Source organism: Gopherus evgoodei, chromosome 10 (assembly GCF_007399415.2).
Source record: "Gopherus evgoodei ecotype Sinaloan lineage chromosome 10, rGopEvg1_v1.p, whole genome shotgun sequence".
NCBI lineage: Eukaryota > Metazoa > Chordata > Testudines > Testudinidae > Gopherus > Gopherus evgoodei.
Window position 1 is genome coordinate 14,016,180 of NC_044331.1, and position 19,210 is coordinate 14,035,389.

The 19,210-nt window shown below is 45.0% G+C and overlaps 1 protein-coding gene across 1 annotated transcript in view; it reads left to right on the forward strand.

Annotated features, from left to right (window-relative positions):
- The window catches only part of AGBL1 (ATP/GTP binding protein like 1), a 386,927-nt gene that overhangs the window by 125,241 nt on the left and 242,476 nt on the right, over nt 1-19,210 (forward strand). The window contains exon 18 of the mRNA XM_030579006.1: nt 13,796-13,976. Within this exon, the coding sequence (XP_030434866.1) occupies nt 13,796-13,976 (181 nt within the window). The remainder of the gene's footprint in view (nt 1-13,795; nt 13,977-19,210) is intronic.

The following is a 19,210-nucleotide window of genomic DNA, read 5'->3' on the forward strand; positions in this document are numbered from 1 at the left end:
TTGTATTGCAGCAGGGTAGGAGAGTTGGAATTGAAGGCCACTCTAGGAACACAGTTGTGTAAATCCTGGCCTTTGGCAGCCCTAGCTGTTTAGCTATGTTTCATAAATCAGGTCATGTCGTGTCTGTCACAGCTTCCAGATGCCAAACTCTTTCTATGGCACCTTTTGTCAAACATTTTAAAAGGGCAAGAAAGTCAACAGCCAGGAGGTCACGATGAAGCACAATCTGACTCAGGAATTGAGCTTCAGACTGAGGAAATAAATGAGAGCAGCCGGTGAATAAATGAGCAAGAGAGTGTCTATGGAATTCTGGGATCTCATAAACTGCATTCTTTGGGTGCATGTTGTCTCCAGTGTTCGGGCTGCATGATACATCTGACTGCTTCTCTATTTTCACTGTGCCTCATGTTTGCTACTCCCAGACCATCAAAGATGCAACGTACCCGCATCCACCCTTATGTGCACATGCAGCACAGTATGCTGTGCCATGAGCTGGCATGTACACACATTTGTAGAGATGTGCTTAATAAAGCAAAAACTCTCATTCAGATGGATTGAATTATTGACCAGATTGCTTTGCTAAAGAACACAAGCTCTGGTGGATGTGTCTCTTCCCTAGTCCAAGACCCACTTTCTCGATCCTCAACCAGTTTTCTCCCCAGTTTGAATATCCCTTGCCATGCAGATCCCACTAACTTATTTACTAGCTTTTAATTTCATCTGCCTAGGCACAACTTGCAATTAAAAATTGTGCCCAGCGAGGGGAAACAGCCTATTTACCACCAAACAACTCATATTTTCTGCATTCATGGAAACTGAAGTTCTATAGGCACAGGGAAGCACTAGCACAAACTTCCTAAAATGAACCCTGCCAATATGCCCCAAAAGTTATTCCAATAGCTAATGCATGAGAACCTGAAGATGAAAGTGGACTATGAACTGAGAAACTGACTAGCTTGCTTTCATCATCCAAGCTGAAGGTGTTAGAATAGTAGGCAAGGAGTTTTTTGTTTAACGGTATATGGTTTTTATCATTACTCTAAACAGAGATACTGGTTTTATGGCTCATTACAACAAATTGTCACACACCATACTGCCTCCTAACTCTTAATTGCTCACTTCATTTTAATTGGTCTTCTACAGAATGTTTGAACCCCTTATGCTTAACAGTCTGACCCAACTTGTATTTAGCTCAGACACTCTGATTAGCTCTGTGAAGCTTCAAAGTTTTATCTGAACCCCAACAGAAGTTGGTCTGATAAAAGATATTAGCTCACCCCCCTTGTCAATCTAACTCTTTAAACAGTTAAAAAATGGATGTCACCTTAAACCTTGCAAACAAGGTACTGGCATAAAAAGCTTTCTGGGGAAATAAGTCACAGCATGCAGTGCTAGTCATCAGCCTGTCATGACACTGATTGACAAAGATCATCTTATTTAAATGCATGTTTTATATTTTAAAAGCATTTTGATAGTTTACGGATCTGAAGATGAAGTGGCTGCAAATGCAATGCAATAATGACTTAAGGGCCAGTGAACCTCCAAGGGAAATAGGTGGGTACCAGTGCTAGCTCTTCTTAGGCCATGCAGAGCGACAGGCCTTTTGGCAGCATTTGTTGGAAATCTTTAAAGCTCTGCCAGTGAAATGTGGGTTAAAGATGCAGGAAGGCACTGGGATCTCATCAGCGAAGCGTGGCACCGTAGTCAGCTGCACTGAGCCGATGGATGCACTAAATATGCCAGAAATTCAAGCTGAACAGCAGCCATTGCTCACAATGCCACATTATTTGACAAATAGAATCTTCCAGCCAGGACTGATTTGAAAATAATTTGGGAAACTATAGTCAATGAATGCTGGAAATGTTGCTAGAGTGGTCAAAAGCTATAAATCCAGGAAAACCCTTGAATAAGCAAAGTTAAAGAACCTGCCTTTTTGGGTAGCATCTGCACTCACTCATCAATTCTGAAGCTCATCCCAGAAACTACCTCCCTTCCTACACCACTCTCATCCCAAAGAAAGTACCCTGGGACTCCAGCCACAAACATAAGACATCAGTGCATAGATGTGCTCCTCTTCTTTCATATGACAACTTGAAAAGCAAAATAAAAGTTGAAGTCCAAGTTTGTCATCCACCCTCTGGCATCCAGTGACATGGAATGACTCAAGGCTGTCCCTCTGGAGAAAAGTTTTTTAGAGAAGTGCAGTTCACTAGGTGTTCTATGGTTTGGATGTCTTCTCCACATTAGCATATAGGGCTTCATTTTCCATTCATGTACTAGGTAATTACAATGCCCACATGAGGTTCTGATATGCTCACACTGATGCATATCTTATATGGCATAGTGAAGCAAGGGGTTTGGTTTGTAGGATCCATAATCAGGTCTTGATTGTTGACCCTGTTATTTTCACAGTCTTTGCTACTTGTCTTTTGGTTGCAGTCCTGGAGTTTTAAGAGCTTTGGCCACTAACTGGAAAGGGTTCCTTGAGTTAAGTTGACATCTGGGAGACCTTGATAGATGGGCAAGTCTGGGTTCATTATTACATGGTTATATTCTTGTATTATTATGCTTTTCGAAGGGATGGTGGTAAGATATGTCTGAGGTCAGAAAACTAGACTTGCCGTTTTCTTCAGCACCCCTGTGACAATTCTCATAATAGTGTTCAGTTGCACAGTGACAAATTTTGTATGTATGCTATGTGATACAGCATGGCCAGAGGGCAGCAGGAGAGTATTAGCAGGGAGCCTTATTCCCTGCAAGGGGAGGAAGGTTTGCTATAGATTAACTAGAGCACCTGAAGCCAATTAGAGCACCAGCAGTCAGTCATGATAAAACCCCCTGCTTCAGTCAGACAGTAGGCGAGTTGGAGCAGGAAGGTTTGGTTGGAGCAGAGAACAGTTTGAAGGGATTGGAGAAGAGAGCAGTTTTGAAGAGAGACAAAAGAAAAGTTTTGGAGGAGTGCTGCGGTGGGCTGAGAAATCCAAAAGAAACCCTAGGTAAGGGGCACCTGGCTTGTGTAGAAGGAGGGCAAGAAGCCCCTTCACAAGCTGAAAGGCAGGAGAGGGAAGTAGCCCAGGGGAAGGAACCGCTAGTTCAAGTGGTTCACCACAAACCTCGGGGCCTCTGGGTTGGGACCTGGAGAAGAAGGCGGGCCCAGGTCCCTCTCTCTCCACTCCCTTCCTCAAGGACACTAGTGGGGTAATTAAAATACCGGTTCAGAGGCAAGCAATGGCGCCCTGAACCTTCCCCAAAGAAGAGAAAGCGCCAGACCCAGCATAACAGTACCGGCAATTTGCCACAGCTACAAACCCGTACTGGCACACAGTATTCAGCTGCTGAGAAGACGAGAATGTGGCTGTGTGATAACAAACCCAGAGTTTCCCATATACGAAGATCTCCAACATCCCCCCTCCCCCCCCGCCTCAAGATACCATCTTAAGTTTAGGCACATTGATAGTAGGTGAGGCTACAATCCAGAACCACTCTAATCTATACCTGGAAGTCCATGCGCCTTAGTTTGGTGCCACAGAAAGCAACATTCAGGCACTTCTTTGCATGTTGGTTGCTCAGATGGAACTTGGAGAGAGCTGTTCTTTGAAGAGACGTGTTCAGATTTCTACATAAAAAATGAATTCAAATGGATAACAATCACTAACAACACAGATCACCCACTGATGTAACTAGTCCTAAGCATCACAGAAAAATGTAGCCACCCTTTACAGTCTGATTCTATACCTCACTGTTCTTATCTGCATCAACTCAAAACCATGTACAGAACAATGTCGTTTGTGGGTGAGGTTGTCCCTTGCTGGAGCAGAAGCTTAGGATATTGTGGCTGCCCCATTAGGGTGCTGGAATTTCACCTTCTATTCAGAGTCTCCTCCTAATCCCCTTCCCTGCTCCTTGCAGCATAGTCCACTAGAGGATGAAGTACTTTATGGCAGAAGTTCCCCTCCTTCCCTGGGCCAACAACAGCTTCTTTCCCATGAAGCAACCCAGCCCTCTGCCCAAGGACAGAAGACCCCATTGGTTGCTCCCTTACCTTGCTCAGTGGTATCTGGAGCTCTCTACTGAGCCATCAAGGCAAGCTTCATTACTGAAAGGTGGAAACGGTTCTACCTTGCCAAACTCTTTTAATATGGAATATGAGGAATGTTTAGTCAGGGCTCACCTATCGGGGAGACTCTTTTAAAAACTAGAATCAGACTGGGACAGCAATGTGCCAGGAGTGAGCGCAATCATAACGCCAAGGAAATGAACCTACAAAAGGCCTTTGCTGCGATGGCTTTGCTGCTGTGAGGTGTTAGTAGCTGCTGTTCAAAGATTTTTTTCCCCCTCTCTTTTTTACTTTGTGCCCTTTCTTCCCTCTCTTTCTCTTTTTCTGTATCTTGCACGTCCATGTACGGATACAGTCAGAAACCCTTCCAGTTTGGTTAGTGTGGGATGAATGAACATTTGTTTTAAACATGCCCATACAGAACATTTCTGGGGCAAAAGAGTGATAAAAATCAATTCAAGTGGAGACCAGGAATTTAATTTTTCCTATCAGAGCCAATCTGTGATGCTTTGTCTCTTGATAAAAATTGATATTTTATCTCTCTGATAATGGGAGACCGATTGCACTGCTGCCTCATAATTTTTTGTTTGTTAAAACTCATCACTTCAGGATGATCTCAAATCAGAGGCAGAGATGTTGCTGTGCCTCTTTTAAAGATGTAGCATATGTTTAAGAATGAGCATTTCCTTATTGTAGGTGGGATTCAGCAGGAAATGGATCTCCATTCCATAGAGACAATATCTGAGACCAGAGTGCACTCTCGACTTCAGAGCCATCCCTTCAGATAACAAATTGAATTCTTCTCTGCTACAAATGGTTGGTCGTTCCCCTGGGTATCGTGTCTTCCTGCTGCATCTGATGCTTCTTATTCCCAGCTCTGATTGGAACACTACCCCATGCTCCATTCTTCATGTCACCCCTGGAAAGTAGAAGCTAGAGATCTAATCTGGTGGGATCCAACTTGATTTTAACCTGCTGTTACAGAATGATTGGGCCAAATCCTGAGGTCTTTATTCATGTTTTTCCTCATTCTTCACTTGTCCAGACTCTCTGGGAGTTTTGCCTGAGTAAGGACTTCAGGAATAGGTCCATATAAATTAGTGAAGGAAACACCTGTTAAGACATCTCCTCTCGCCACTAGGCAGCTTAGGAGTGTTCTGTACAAAATAGCTTTTAGTGTTTGGGCAATCTAGATGTACCTGAGCTTCTACCACTCCCTAGCGGAGTCTCTTCCTCAGCCTCACAGATCTCACTGATATTCAGCCTAAATATTCCTTTGCTAAGTTTCATCCCATTAACCCCGATTTCACCCCTGTGTAGCACTCTAAGCAATTCTTCTTCCTTCTTACTGTTATGCTCAGAGAGCAAGCAGTGTCAACACAGGAGACTGGGGAGGAACTGTGTTTTTCAGAGGCAAAAAAGCCCCAGGCGCCAGTCAGAGCATTGCACACAGTATGAACAGCAATTTGCAATTCCCGGTGAATACCCTGGGGGACCCTATCTGCCTTGACCTCGTCTGCATTCCCTCCCATTGGGCCACATGTTACTTTTTATACATGGAAAGAAACCACGACTAAGTCAGTGGGGTTGGTAGCTGTAGACTGAGGGGAGTATATGGCCCTGAGTTCAGAGTAAGTCCTTGGGGCAAATTCACTGCTGGCATAAGCAGGCACAACTCCGTGGAAGTCAATGGAAGTACATTGTAATAGGCCAATGGTGCATTTGGTCCCTTGCATGTGTGACTTGCCAGAGAAGTCACTGGAGGGTTGCCAAGCCTTTGCCCTTTGCTGGTTGAAGTCTGCACTGCAAATTAGGTAACTACAGGTACCTCTGTGTATGAACAGTGAATAAGCAGCATGAAATGTTGGTGCAATAGGTTGCAATATTACTGTTGTGGAGTTGGAGACTTATTAAAGTTCTATCCCTCTCAGGTTCACCTTTTATAAAGTATCATATGTCACCCAGAACCCATTACACCGTCACATAAATTATCAGGGTTTCCTTTCCCCATCATTGTAGATTGCCATGGGAGAATGTTTTATGACAAAGGAAACTTTCTCAGCCTTTTTCTCCTGCCTGATTCATTTCAGGTGAAATCCTTTTCTTGGGGAAATCTGCCCAAGGATTTAGCAATTCTCTTTGGACCTCTGCTCTGGACTTAAAGCACTAGATACCCAGGCCTGGGAGACATGTGAGACAGCTCAGGGGAGTTGTGGTCCCACAGCCCAAGGTCAGCATTCAGACTAGTCCCATCTGTGGGATACACTTTGATTGTGCTCTTGCATAAATGCCCCCTGCTTTTCCTGGCTCCCACTAACTGCAATTCTTAGTTGCTCTTACACCTGAGTGTCCGGTACCATCACAGCAGGACTCATTCACAAATCTGTCCCTCCAGGAACTAGGGTTGCCACTTGCCCAGGTTTTTGCAGGATCGTCCGTGTATTGAGGTAGCTGTCCTGGGAAATCTGTAAAGATACTCCATACACAATGCCAGCTGTCCAGTTTATGGTATCAGGATCATCCCAGACGTCTTGTTTTTATTGTACCTAAGAGGTGGCAATGCTACAAAGCAATAGCACCTTCATTCCCCTTCTACCTGCCATGCCTCAGATTGGCTCAATACAACAAGGCAACCTGTGTTGCTCTCACCCCAAGGCCTGACTTTCAGAACGCACAGAATGAAAATTGGTGATTTGCAGTACAAAATACTTGAACATCTCAAATTTCCTACTGTCTTTAGAACAAATTCAGGCCATGGTGTGTGTCGAAAGTGAGCTATGAATGATAGATACGCATATTCCTTTAACCCTAACCCAGTGCCAGCTACATCAGCCAACTAGATAATCTGTTGAAAGGACAATCTGTGCGGTCAGTGTTAGTGCTAACAGCAGCATAGAGACTGAGGGAAGGAGGAAAAGGGGATGCTGTGGCAAGCCATCCTCCATGCTCTGCAGGCAAAGTGCCATGTCCATGGAGAAATAATGCATGGCAACTTCTTCCCACGGCTTTGAAATGCCTCAGAATAGATCTAAAACCATATTTGACAGCTCCTAGAGTGTAAAGACCAGCAGTGGCACCGTGTCAAGCTGCACCCAGCCTGAGCAGCGTGTGCCTATGTTCTGACTGGCCAATCATCTCTGAACATCTCGGATTCAAAGGTGAATGAATTCAAATGACACAGGCACAAAAGGAGGTTGCCAAGCAACCTGGAGCCTGTAACACCCCCACCAGGGTATGAAAGTAGAGAACAGGCGGTTCACAGCCGAGACAATTACACTTGTAATGTTCCCTTATTGCCATTTGGAACAATAATAATACATGTATTATGTACTTTAAAAAACACATGTTCTGAATAATGCAGGGATGGAACAGATGGAATGGGAAGGAGATTACTAGGTCTTGCGGCAACTGAAAGAGACTGACAACTCTGTATCAGCGTCTCATGTCTCCTGTGATATCTGTAATCAGTGGCCTCACGGCCAGCTGCTTTTATATATTCATCCCATACCGTGTTCTTGGAGCCTTGTTGTGTCTGCCTCACACAATATAATGTCTGCTCTCTGGCTTAGTGTAGCTGTCAGGCTTTGGGTTGCTGAATGTGTGTGTATTAAGTGTTGCACAAAATAAAGCCGTATCATGCTTTGGGGCAGGCATGAAAGAAAAACTTGGGTTGTCCAGCCCTGAATTTCCAGAGAGAGAGAGAGTGTGTGTTAGTAGATGGGGAGACTCCAAACCCACATAGTCTGAACTCAGCGGGCTTTGGATATGTAACATCTATAAAAAGAGCAAAGAATCCTGTGGCACCTTATAGACTAACAGACGTTTTGGAGCATGAGCTTTCGTGGGTGAATACCCACTTCTTCAGATGCATGTGGTGGAAATTTCCAGGGGCAGGTATATATATGCTAGCAAGCAAGCTAGAGATAACGAGGTCAGTTCAATCAGGGAGGATGAGGCCCTGTTCTAGCAGTTGAGGTGTGAAAACCAAGAGAGGAGAAACTGGTTCTGTAACTGGCAAGCCATTCACAGTCTTTGTTCAATCCTGAGCTGATGGTGTCAAATTTGCCGATGAACTGAAGCTCAGCAGTTTCTCTTTGAAGTCTGGTCCTGAAGTTTTTTTGCTGCAGGATGGCCACCTTAAGGTCTGCTATAGTGTGGCCAGGGAGGTTGAAGTGCTCTCCTACAGGTTTTTGTATATTGCCATTCCTAATGTCTGATTTGTGTCCATTTATCCTTTTCCGTAGAGACTGTCCAGTTTGGCCGATGTACATAGCAGAGGGGCATTGCTGGCATATGATGGCGTATATTACATTGGTGGATGTGCAGGTGAATGAACCAGTGATGGTGTGGCTGATCTGGTTAGGTCCTGTGATGGTGTCGCTGGTGTAGATATGTGGGCAGAGTTGGCATCGAGGTTTGTTGCATGGATTGGTTCCTGAGCAAGAGTTATTATGGTGGTGTGCAGTTACTGGTGAGAATATGTTTCAGGTTGGCAGGTTGTCTGTGGGCAAGGATTGGCCTGCCACCCAAGGCCTGTGAAAGTGTGGGATCATTGTCCAGGATGGGTTGTAGATCCTTGATGATGTGTTGGAGGGGTTTTAGCTGGGGGCTGTATGTGATGGCCAGTGGAGTCCTGTTGGTTTCTCTCTTGGGTTTGTCTTGCAGTAGGAGGCTTCTGGGTACACGTCTGGCTCTGTTGATCTGTTTCCTTATTTCCTCGTGCGGGTATTGTAGTTTTGAGAATGCTTGGTGGAGATTTTGTAGGTAAACCATCACAGGACCTAACCAGATCAGCCACACCATCACTGGTTCATTCACCTGCACATCCACCAATGTAATATACGCCATCATATGCCAGCAATGCCCCTCTGCTATGTACATCGGCCAAACTGGACAGTCTCTACGGAAAAGGATAAATGGACACAAATCAGACATTAGGAATGGCAATATACAAAAACCTGTAGGAGAGCACTTCAACCTCCCTAGCCACACTATAGCAGACCTTAAGGTGGCCATCCTGCAGCAAAAAAACTTCAGGACCAGACTTCAAAGAGAAACTGCTGAGCTTCAGTTCATCTGCAAATTTGACACCATCAGCTCAGGATTGAACAAAGACTGTGAATGGCTTGCCAATTACAGAACCAATTTCTCCTCTCTTGGTTTTCACACCTCAACTGCTAGAACAGGGCCTCATCCTCCCTGATTGAACTGACCTCGTTATCTCTAGCTTGCTTGCTAGCACACATATATATACCTGCCCCTGGATATTTCCATTACATGCATCTGAGGAAGTGGGTATTCACCCATGAAAGCTCATGCTCCAAAAGGTCTGTTAGTCTATAAGGTGCCACAGGATTCTTTGCTGCTCCTCTGATACGTAACATCTATAGGCTCCCTTGAAAATTCCAGTCCTTTATTGGGTCAATACCGCTTATCTTTACAGTGGAAAGAGTGAGACCAAAGAACCCTGGAATTTGAGGAGCTCAAAATCTCCACCTTCATCAGCCCCATCTGGAACTGTGCTTAACTCCCTCTCACGTGTTCTTTATTCTTAGGGACAATGGGATTTTGTTGATCTCTCACGTTTCTCTCTGCCTCTGTTGCTAGCTCCCCCATTTGCTGTCATAATCTTCAGCAACATCAGAATTGCCTTTGCATCAAGCCTTGATGATATCCTAGCCAGAGGAGCCTGACAACAGGTATAAGATTAAGCAGCAGGTGCAGGCAAGCTGTACTGAAGAGACACAGCCCCTGTTTTCATGCAAATACCCAGAGTTATAATGAATGAAGGGAAGAGAAAGAGAGATGGGGAATGTGTGATATGTTAGCAGAATTCTTACTTCAAAGACCATTTTTCAAAGTTTCCCAGGAGGTGTTGGTGTCTCTTTAATCCTTCACCTCAGGATTCTTGGTGTCTGTTGGCACCGCGTTATATTCTGGGCATGTTGAAATGTAACACAGTGTAACAAGACATGATCAGTTGGAGGAGGTTTTATGTAGCATGAAAAGGTTCCTGTGCTTTCTCTTTTTATTATTTACATTCCCAGAGAAGGTTATATGCCATGTGGGCTTTGCAAAGATAAATGGCTAACCCGAGCCTGCTGGCAGCTTCCCCAGAATTCAGCAAGGATTCTATCTAAGAGCTAGTCTAATACTTTTTATATCTGTTCTCAAATTTTAGCCTTGAAGGACCCATGTGAGAAAGAGATCTCGAGTGACTGTGCATGTCATGAAACCATGTGCAATTGGGCACCACTAACAATTAGGAGACACTCCAGACTGGAACAGCAGAAAGAGAGGCTGAACAGGTGTCAAGTGCACTGGTCTTGCTGTGTGTGTAGCCCAGTCATGGCATAGCAAGGGGTGAATCGAGTCAGGAATGTGGTGCTTCTGCAGAACTCTCTATGGAGCCAGCACTGCAATAGCAGGGGGAGTTGGAGGTCAGGACTGAGCTGCATTTGTTGATTTGTGTCCAAAAAACTCTCACTGGGCCTGTCTGTGCTTAGCATGATTGGCCAGAGTCGCTGTCCAGCACTTTCATGTGCAATAACATTTGTCACCTTTACTGAAGCAACATTAATGCAGATAAGTGACTGAGTGGTTTAAAGTACAAAATCAGCTCACTCCTAGGCTCCTGCTTACCACAGAACTAAATCTGTTTCTGGAATATTTCAGTGGAAGGGAGTTTTATGGCTGTGTCATCAGCTCTTTGTTCTATTTACTGCGTGTCATTAGTCTTCCTGCAGAGTGCGATCCAGGGAAGCACAGCAATCCTGCATGGGATTTATCAGTGACTGCTCGTAGGGAGAAAGCGTGTGCTAACAAGGTCTCCAGTAGCATACAACACACTGGCTGGCATGCACTTGTATTGCAACTCTCCTGTGGATTGAATGTCAGAGCTGCTCATGTGTAAGGAACTCCTTTTGTAGGGTCTGCGTGTTTTGAAAGGAGGCTTCAGTTGATGTACCGGAGGCCTCTCTATTTGGAGCCAGAGGTCATGTGTTCCACCCCAGCCATACCATATATCAACTGTTAGCTGATAAACTTCAATAGCATCCATGTGTGAAGCCAGGAGAAGAACCCCCCATGAATTTACTGGAACCCATTGACCCAATCTTGCAAGGTGCTGAATGCCCTCAACAACCCATTGTCTTCAGTGAGGGATGCGGTCACTCAGCACCTTGCAGGAGTCCTCAGAGAGTCCAGAACCCAGGCAAGTGAAAAAAATCAAATAACCTCCACTGGGTCTCTGGAAATAAGTTCTGGACATGCTCCAGCCTCTTTTGTAGCATATGGTCCCGCTGAGACCAGGGGGTTCTCGGGTCATCCTGTGAGGTGAGCAGGATTCAGGCCTATTACGTCACTGACAAAATTATGGCAAAGCCGTCCTGGGCTTTTGTGGATAGCACGCTGACCCTGCTCTTGGTTTTCCTTTTGGCTGATGGCAGAAATACATATGCTGGAACGAGGCCTCTCAATTAACATGCTGCACTTGCTCCCACGCAGAGAAGAGATAAGAGTTGTTAAAGCTGTAGTCATCAATTGCAAAAGAGAACACATTTTATTTTGCTTTGTGCTATTTACAGCTGTTGTCCATTCAGAGTTCTCAGGAGCCCCATTCCCCAGTACAGCTGCACAGTCCCATAAGTTTAACTGAGCAGTGAGACTGAAAAACAGCACTAAATCATGGTGATGGGGGAGAGAAGAAAATGTCTGGAAATGGGAAAATGCAGTTGATGTCTTTGCAAAGGCTAACGTTTTTGCTTGTTGCTACTTTAAAGTGCTACAGACAGATGGCGTAGAGGCTGGAACGGAATAGAAGCCTCACCCTCTGAGACTTGCAAAATGCTGCTAGTGGCTTTGCAAAGGCCAGGGTGATCCTTTCTAGCAGTTTTTAAATGCTCAAGGCATTTTCTGTATTTTGATCAGTGTAACACACAGCAAGTTATAGTATGCGAACAACGTAGGACTAATATAAGGCTATTGGGAAATTGAGTTCTAGTTCACGTTGCTTTACTGGACTCATGATACGGCAGCTCTGTGTGAGTTCTCAGATCATAGGTATAGCTTAGTCGTAGGCAGGAGGAGAGGGGGCTGGGGAGGAAAAAGGGAGAAAGAAAGAAAGAGAAATTAACTCTAGATCTGAGTCTGTAGCCCAGACACTTACAATGAGGAATAACTAAAGAACTGCATATGCAGTTGTCAAGAAGAAGCATGGTCTATGGGTTGATACAAATGAGTAGGAAATGAGAAATCAGAATTCTGTTCCCATCTCTGCCACACTCTCTTTACTATACCTATTTTTTTTTTAACATGGACATTATGAGGATTAATCCATTAATGTCTGTAAAGTGGTTAGAAATCCATGGGTGATATTGGGATCCTCAGGAGGCGCTATAGGAGAGCAAAGTATTATCATTTAAGTCAGGATTTATTTACAATATTATTGCTTACACAGTAAAGTGCAGCTGATTCCTTTGGCAGGGGCCACAGTTTCTACTTGGTACTGCCTCAAAGGCTTGTCAATCAGGGTCCCCTTGAGCAATATAGGTATTGCAAAATAATGTTACATATGTTAGAAATGATCTGATAGAGCTGGACAAAATCATCTTGGTATTGGTGTGACACTAACAAAGGCTGGTTTGCACAAAACCAAAATACCCAAAGTCATGCTCAACATTGTGAATGCTCAAAACAATATTATTTTTAAGCAAAATAATTCTTCTTCTTTAACATTTGTCCCCAGTTCTTGCCCACATCCCCGGTCCTGTACTCTTCTCCTCCGTCCCAATATCGATCATCCCCATTCCCAGATCCTGTCCCTCCCTCCCTGGAGCATGCTTAGTGAAGATGGAATGTGCAAACTGAGATTTTTCAGAGGCTTATAACTTGGCCAAGTTTAGACATTTTTCACAGGAACGGCAAAAGACACATACCGGATATAATCATGACTCTCTCTAACTGCTGTCGCGTTTCAACTCCCTTCACTAAAGCATGAAGGTGCCAGAGTTTCTCAATGTAATAGTTGTAAGATTCTTTTTTTAACATAGGCAAAACCACATTTTTAGCTGAATTTTCCCAAAATATTTCAGCTTTAGGCACTGGCACTGAAAATTTGAGTATGTAGTGATGGTTGACCTCAGAGACTGTCCTCTTTGCAGCCTGCCTAGATAAAAGCTATATCTCTATTATTCCTTTATTTTGTGCAAAGTCACTTGCACAGTTGTAACACCAATGGGTTTGATTCCCCTAGCAGTGCTAATATTTTGCATCTCAGCCCCAAACACTAAGGGCAGGGAGATGCTTAGGGGCTTGGAATGTTACCAGCTGCTCAAGGAGAAACACAAGGTGAAGTTGGCCCTTAGCAAATGAAATCCCGTTCTGTCACCTTTAAGCATCAGTGCAATTTGTCATTAACTTACAGGGTCAAACTTTCATAAATGGCCTTGAAATCTGAAGCTGTAGTTTCATGCAGAAAACCCTATTGCTGTGCATGCATTTATCTGTGCAGGCAAATTCAGGGATGGTGGGGTTCTATCTGCAAAATCATGTGTGCAAATTTGAAAGCCAGTATGAAAATATGACCTTTAGAGTTAGGAAAATGTCAAACAAGGGAACGCTGCCTCTCTGTTGGCTTATTGTCAAATTATTCTCTCTAGGGATTAAAAAGCAAAATGCCACCCACAAAGATAAAATACAAAACAACGGCCTATCTATGTTTTACTTTCTGTTTTATAGGCAATCGTCCCTATGTGGTGCTCATGGCACGTGTTCACCCTGGGGAGAGCAATGCCAGCTGGGTAATGAAGGGGACCGTGGAGTTCCTCGTGAGTGGTGACCCCATTGCTGACCTCCTGAGGAAATGTTTCATTTTCAAAATCATCCCCATGCTCAATCCAGATGGAGTCATCAATGGCAAGTAAGTTGTGACAACCGTTGTTTACCCTGGGGCTGTCTGAGGCCTGGTCTACACTACACTGTTAAACTGATTTTAACAGCGTTAAATCGATTTAACGCTGCACCCGTCCACACTACACTGCTGTTTATATCGATTTAAAGGGCTCTTTAAATCAATTTCTGTACTCCTACAAAACGAGAGGAGTAACGCTAAAATCGATATTACTATATTGGATTAGGGTTAGTGTGGACGCAAATTGACATTATTGGCCTCATTATTTTACAGTAGCTACCCACAGTGCACCGCTCCAGAAATCGACGCTAGCCTCGGACCATGGATGCACACCACCGAATTAATGTGCCTAATGTGGACGCGCACAATTGACTTTATAATATCTGTTTTATAAAATCGGTTTAAGCTAATTCGAATTTATCCTGTAGTGTAGATGTAGCCTGAGAAGCCTTCCCTGGGCCTATATGGGAAACTTTACCTCAAACTGGGCAGCAAGCCTTATCTTTGGGAGCTGTTGGTCAGGAGAACATCCTTCATATGGATCCTGGCATACCTGTGTTAGTCACATATAGCCACACAATTGTCACTTGTTTGGTGTCTGATTTCACAACTGTGAAGAGCAATAACAGCCCTCAGCTGTCAGGGCAGAGCTCTGCCACAACCACATGGCTTAACTTGTCTCTAGCTGACTAAACAGAAATCCATCTGTCCCTGCTAAATCATTCTGTGCAGACGTCACCTACAAGACAACAGTGCTTGGGAATAACTTGGTTTAATTGATGTTTTGCATAGCCTGAGTCAGGGGAAGAGGATTACAGATCTATTTTACCTTTGTGTTTTCATTTAAATACTTCCACCCAGTGGCGCTCCCTTCCTCTCCCCACTCACATTTTTTGATGAATTTTGAGTCCTTCTGGGCCTAGGGAATGCTGATCTGCTCTGGATTCCCTTGGGGGATGTCTGTGTAGAAAAAGTTGTCCGTGGGCTCGCCTACCTGAGCTAGCCTGGGTAACAATAGAGGTGAAGACAGTGCCGGGAGGACTGCAGATTGGATAGTGAGCTGAGTACGTACCCTGGGTGTCTGCTGGGCTTGTATTACCTGTGCTGCGGTGCCCATGCTGCATTGTCTTCGCTGTTATTACCCTTGCTAGCTGGATTCAAGGGAGCTCAGGTAGGCTAGTTGTACATGGCTTTTACTGGGCAGACATACTCTTGGAGTCTTCTTTGCATGCCCCCTCCTTTTCCACCCCAACATATGCACACATGGTCACTCCCTCGCTCTCTTGACTGAATTGAAGAAAGCACTATCCTGCTTCTGACATAGAAACTTGAAATACAAGGTAGCCAGTGAGTTGGAGAGAGACCTTATTTTAGAACTGGGCTAGATGAGATGGGCTTGTGTGATATTTGGGGAAACCCCAAATGCTTCCAAACATGGAGTTTGCCCACTTGCAATGGGTATTTGGTAGCGGAACTATAATAGATTCACTGTCTTTTTTTTAGGGTGATCATGTCTCCCCCTGGTGACAGGCCTCAGCAATTATAACTACCTGCTGATTACAGCTAGAGGAGTTATTCCTTTTGGTCAGGTGCAAGGGCTTCCATTTTTGGTGCTGAAGGTGTTAAGTTTTTGATCCTCACTGGTGATGATGGTTCATGTGTGTGCATGGCCACAGTTTGTTATAATAGGCTAATCTCAAAAGTCTGGGAAATCGGTTTAGACAAGCACTCAGAAGTCTGGCTGCTCCTTCAGACATCTTGAGTGTAAAACTGTGTTGGGATCTTCTGGGAGCACACTTCCTTGTGGCCTGTGGACTCTTCTGATTTTGGTACAGGCTGGATGAAACCCACGGGTGCAGAGACAGTAGCAGAAAATGAAAAACAATGAGAGAAACTGAACAGAACTTTTTCAAACTTCCCAAATTAATTCATTCTGAGTTGGTGCAAAAGCTTCAGTGGGCAGATATTCCCCAGCCTGTCACAATGCTATGAACCATCATGTCATTCATGATATATTACCTCCAAGGAAGCTGGTGCAACAGCAGCTTGGCAGCTCCATGTGATGTAAAAAGACATAACCCCCTGAGTGTTCTAGGTCTCTGCAGGCATTGAATGCCCTAATCCTTTCAGGCAGCAAAGGCAAATGGAAGGTGAATGGGTTTTTGTTTCTCCTGCCTCCCTTTCACTGTACTTAAAATCTCCAGCAGATGGAGGACTGGAGGGAAAGACTGACCTTTCTTTCTCAAGCATTCAAGAGGTAACTCTTTAAGGGTGGGACCTCAAGTGGGGAGGACAGAATTCTGCATGGCACTTTGATGAAGTGCCACTTCTGTGCTCATGTCACCAAGGAGGAACTCTGCCTCACCAGGCGCACAGGAGCTCAACCCTGACTCGGGTGACAGGAGTACCTCTTGCTTGAGAGATGAACCAGGAGATCTTGGTTTTATTCCTGGCTCTGCCATTGACTGCATGGCCTTGGGCAAGTCAAGGCTTGTCTAGATGACCTGTTAGCGCATGGCAAGTTGAGGTGTAAATCTATGGCATCCTAGCCTGCCATGCACTAGAGGTTCCCTGCTGTGCTTTGATCTCCTCTGCCTTGGAATGGGGGTAGATAAGTGTGCATGCACAGTAGGGAACTTCTAGTGTGCAGTAGAAGGGTCCGCATGTCTGGTTAGTGCATGGCAGGCTAGTGTGCTTTAGATCTACACTCAGCTTGCTGAGCACTAATCGTTCATCTAGTCAAGCCCTCAGTTTGCCTTTTTGTGCCTCTGTTTTCCCAGCTGTAAAATGGGGATTATCATAGATGTTAGAGACGGAAAAGACCTATCTAGTCCATCTCCCTGCAAATGCAGGATTGCTGCCCATGGTATATTTGAGTGTTTTACCTGGTCTAGTTCCAAATGTTACATTGACTATTCCACAACCTAACACATAGTATAGCACACACAGGAAGGGTTTCTGATACTCAGTGTATATTTTTCCCATCTCTTAATTTCATCCCCCAGTTCCTGGTGACACCCTTTATAATTATGTTGTGAGGCTTAATTAAAGTGTGTAACATACTTTGAGATCTTGAGGTGGAAGGCGATAGATAAGTGCCTAACTCTGTCCATCCACCTGCTTTTGTAGCTTCCAATTTATTACACAGTGAGAGAATGGAGATGCCAGTGTTAGGGGGCAGGAAGATATCTCTCTTGTGTCGTAATGTGGCTTCACCCTTCTGAGCCCCCTCTGTTCTGGTGAGATATCCCCGCTCCCCAGGCTCGCTTCTTTCTCATAATTCCATCAGAAATAATAGCTGGAGAGGCAAATGATCTCAAAACCTCCAGTTTTCATACCATTGAGATACTTCTGTGTCGACCTCCACTTGGGAGCCATAAATGAGTCAAGGGAGCCATGTACTGGACTGTTATTAATTTGTATTAAAGTCGTGCACAGAGGCTCTGACTGAATTCAGAGTCCGATGGTGTTAAGCCTTGCACATGTACATACTCAGAAGTGGTATCTGCCCCAAACTGCTCACAGTTTAAATAGACAAGGCAGGCAAAGTGTAAGAGGAGAAACAAAGGTACAGCGATAAAGTGACTTGCCCAGAGTCACACAGGTTAATGGCAGAGGTGGGACTAGATCCCTGACTCCCAGTCCAGTGACCACTCCCTGGAAGCAGCACGGGCCAAGGGATTTGCTGGCTGCCCTTCCTGCAGCCCCTGTTGGCCTGGAGCAGCGAACAGCAGCCAGTGGGAGCTGCAATCAGCCAAACCTGGGGATGTGGCAGGTAAACAAACTGTCCTGGCCTGCCAGGCGCTTTCCTTGATGGGCTGCGTGCCAAAGGCTACTGATCCTTGCCCTACTCCCTGCCTCTTCTGGGCCAGGATCCCCTCCCCCATCTCATTGCCTCCCCTCCCAGCCCCATGCCAAATGGGTCAGGAGGAAATAATGCCCTCGTCTTCTCTTTGGGAGGCTCTTAGAGGAGCCAGCCAGGGCAGTTTGATTGAGATGATTACCTTGAGCATCCCTGCCTGGCTGTGGCTTTTTAATGAGCAGAGTGATTGCAAATCTCTCCCCTTTGGAAGCACAAACTTCTATCAATCTCTCCCTCCCCCCGCCACACTTTGTGCCGTGGATTAATGCTGCTCTAGTCCCCCTATCTCAGCATCTTTCCTTATTTAAGAGAGGATTAATTTTTCTTTGTTGGCAGTGCTTTGAAGCTCCTCCTCCCCCCATCTTCCCTTGGTGCCAGAGCATGCATAATACTTCATCGCCAGTCATGGAGATGGAAGCCAGTGTGTGGCATTTACAAAGGGCTCCTGCTAGCAGCCCTGTCACCCCCGTGGCTCCCCGCCATACCCAACCCAACGGAAGAGCACTCTCATCCCAGCAAGGCACTGCACGATCACACTCCAGAAGCCTCGTGCAGTAACAAGACAAGCAGGGCCTCGCTGTTTGCTTTGGCTAATGTGAGCTGAAAGTTACACGTGGCAAATATTTCTCTAATGCAGACATGAGTGCAGTAATGTGATTACACTCCAGCAGCACACGGCTGAGATGGGAAACATCTCTCCTCCCGCCCCGACCTCCCCAGCTCTTCATTTCTTTCAGTGCTTTTACAATCTATCCCCATCCTTCAGCAACAGAAGGAATCAGAGCTCTGGAACTGACTATAAATGAAGTGTGTGTGGGGGGGTGCTTTTCATGTAAAAACGTAGCTCATCACCAGTCATCACAGCTGAACTTGGCTTTGTTCAAACCCAAAAGAAATTGTGAACATCACAGTGTGATTGTTGTGTTTGACTGAATGCACTGGTCCTATACCCTTTCCCAGAGAACAGCAGCCAGACACGTAGCCAATCAAATGACAGATCTGATTAATTTTGTTATATATGTTAAGTAAAGTATTAGACATTCCTTATCAGTGCCTCTCCCAGCTCTAGTCAAGAGGTGGGGATTGTATATTTCTAAGGGCAGGGAGCAGTCTGAATGGCTTTAAAAATAATTAGCTAAAAATGAAACAAAGAAATAAAGAACTAATATAAAGACTCTTATTTGACAGAGAGCGAGAGCACAGTGTGTGAGACTCATTCTACAATAGCAGCCATCTTGAACTGGTTAGCAGAGTGTGATCTTGCAGGCAGGCAGCATACTCCTTTTATTGTAAAATCTGGGTCTGGAGACCTGGGTTTTATTCATGGCTCTCCCACTGACTTGCTGCGTGACCTCTCTGTGCTTTAGCTTCCTCCCGCCTA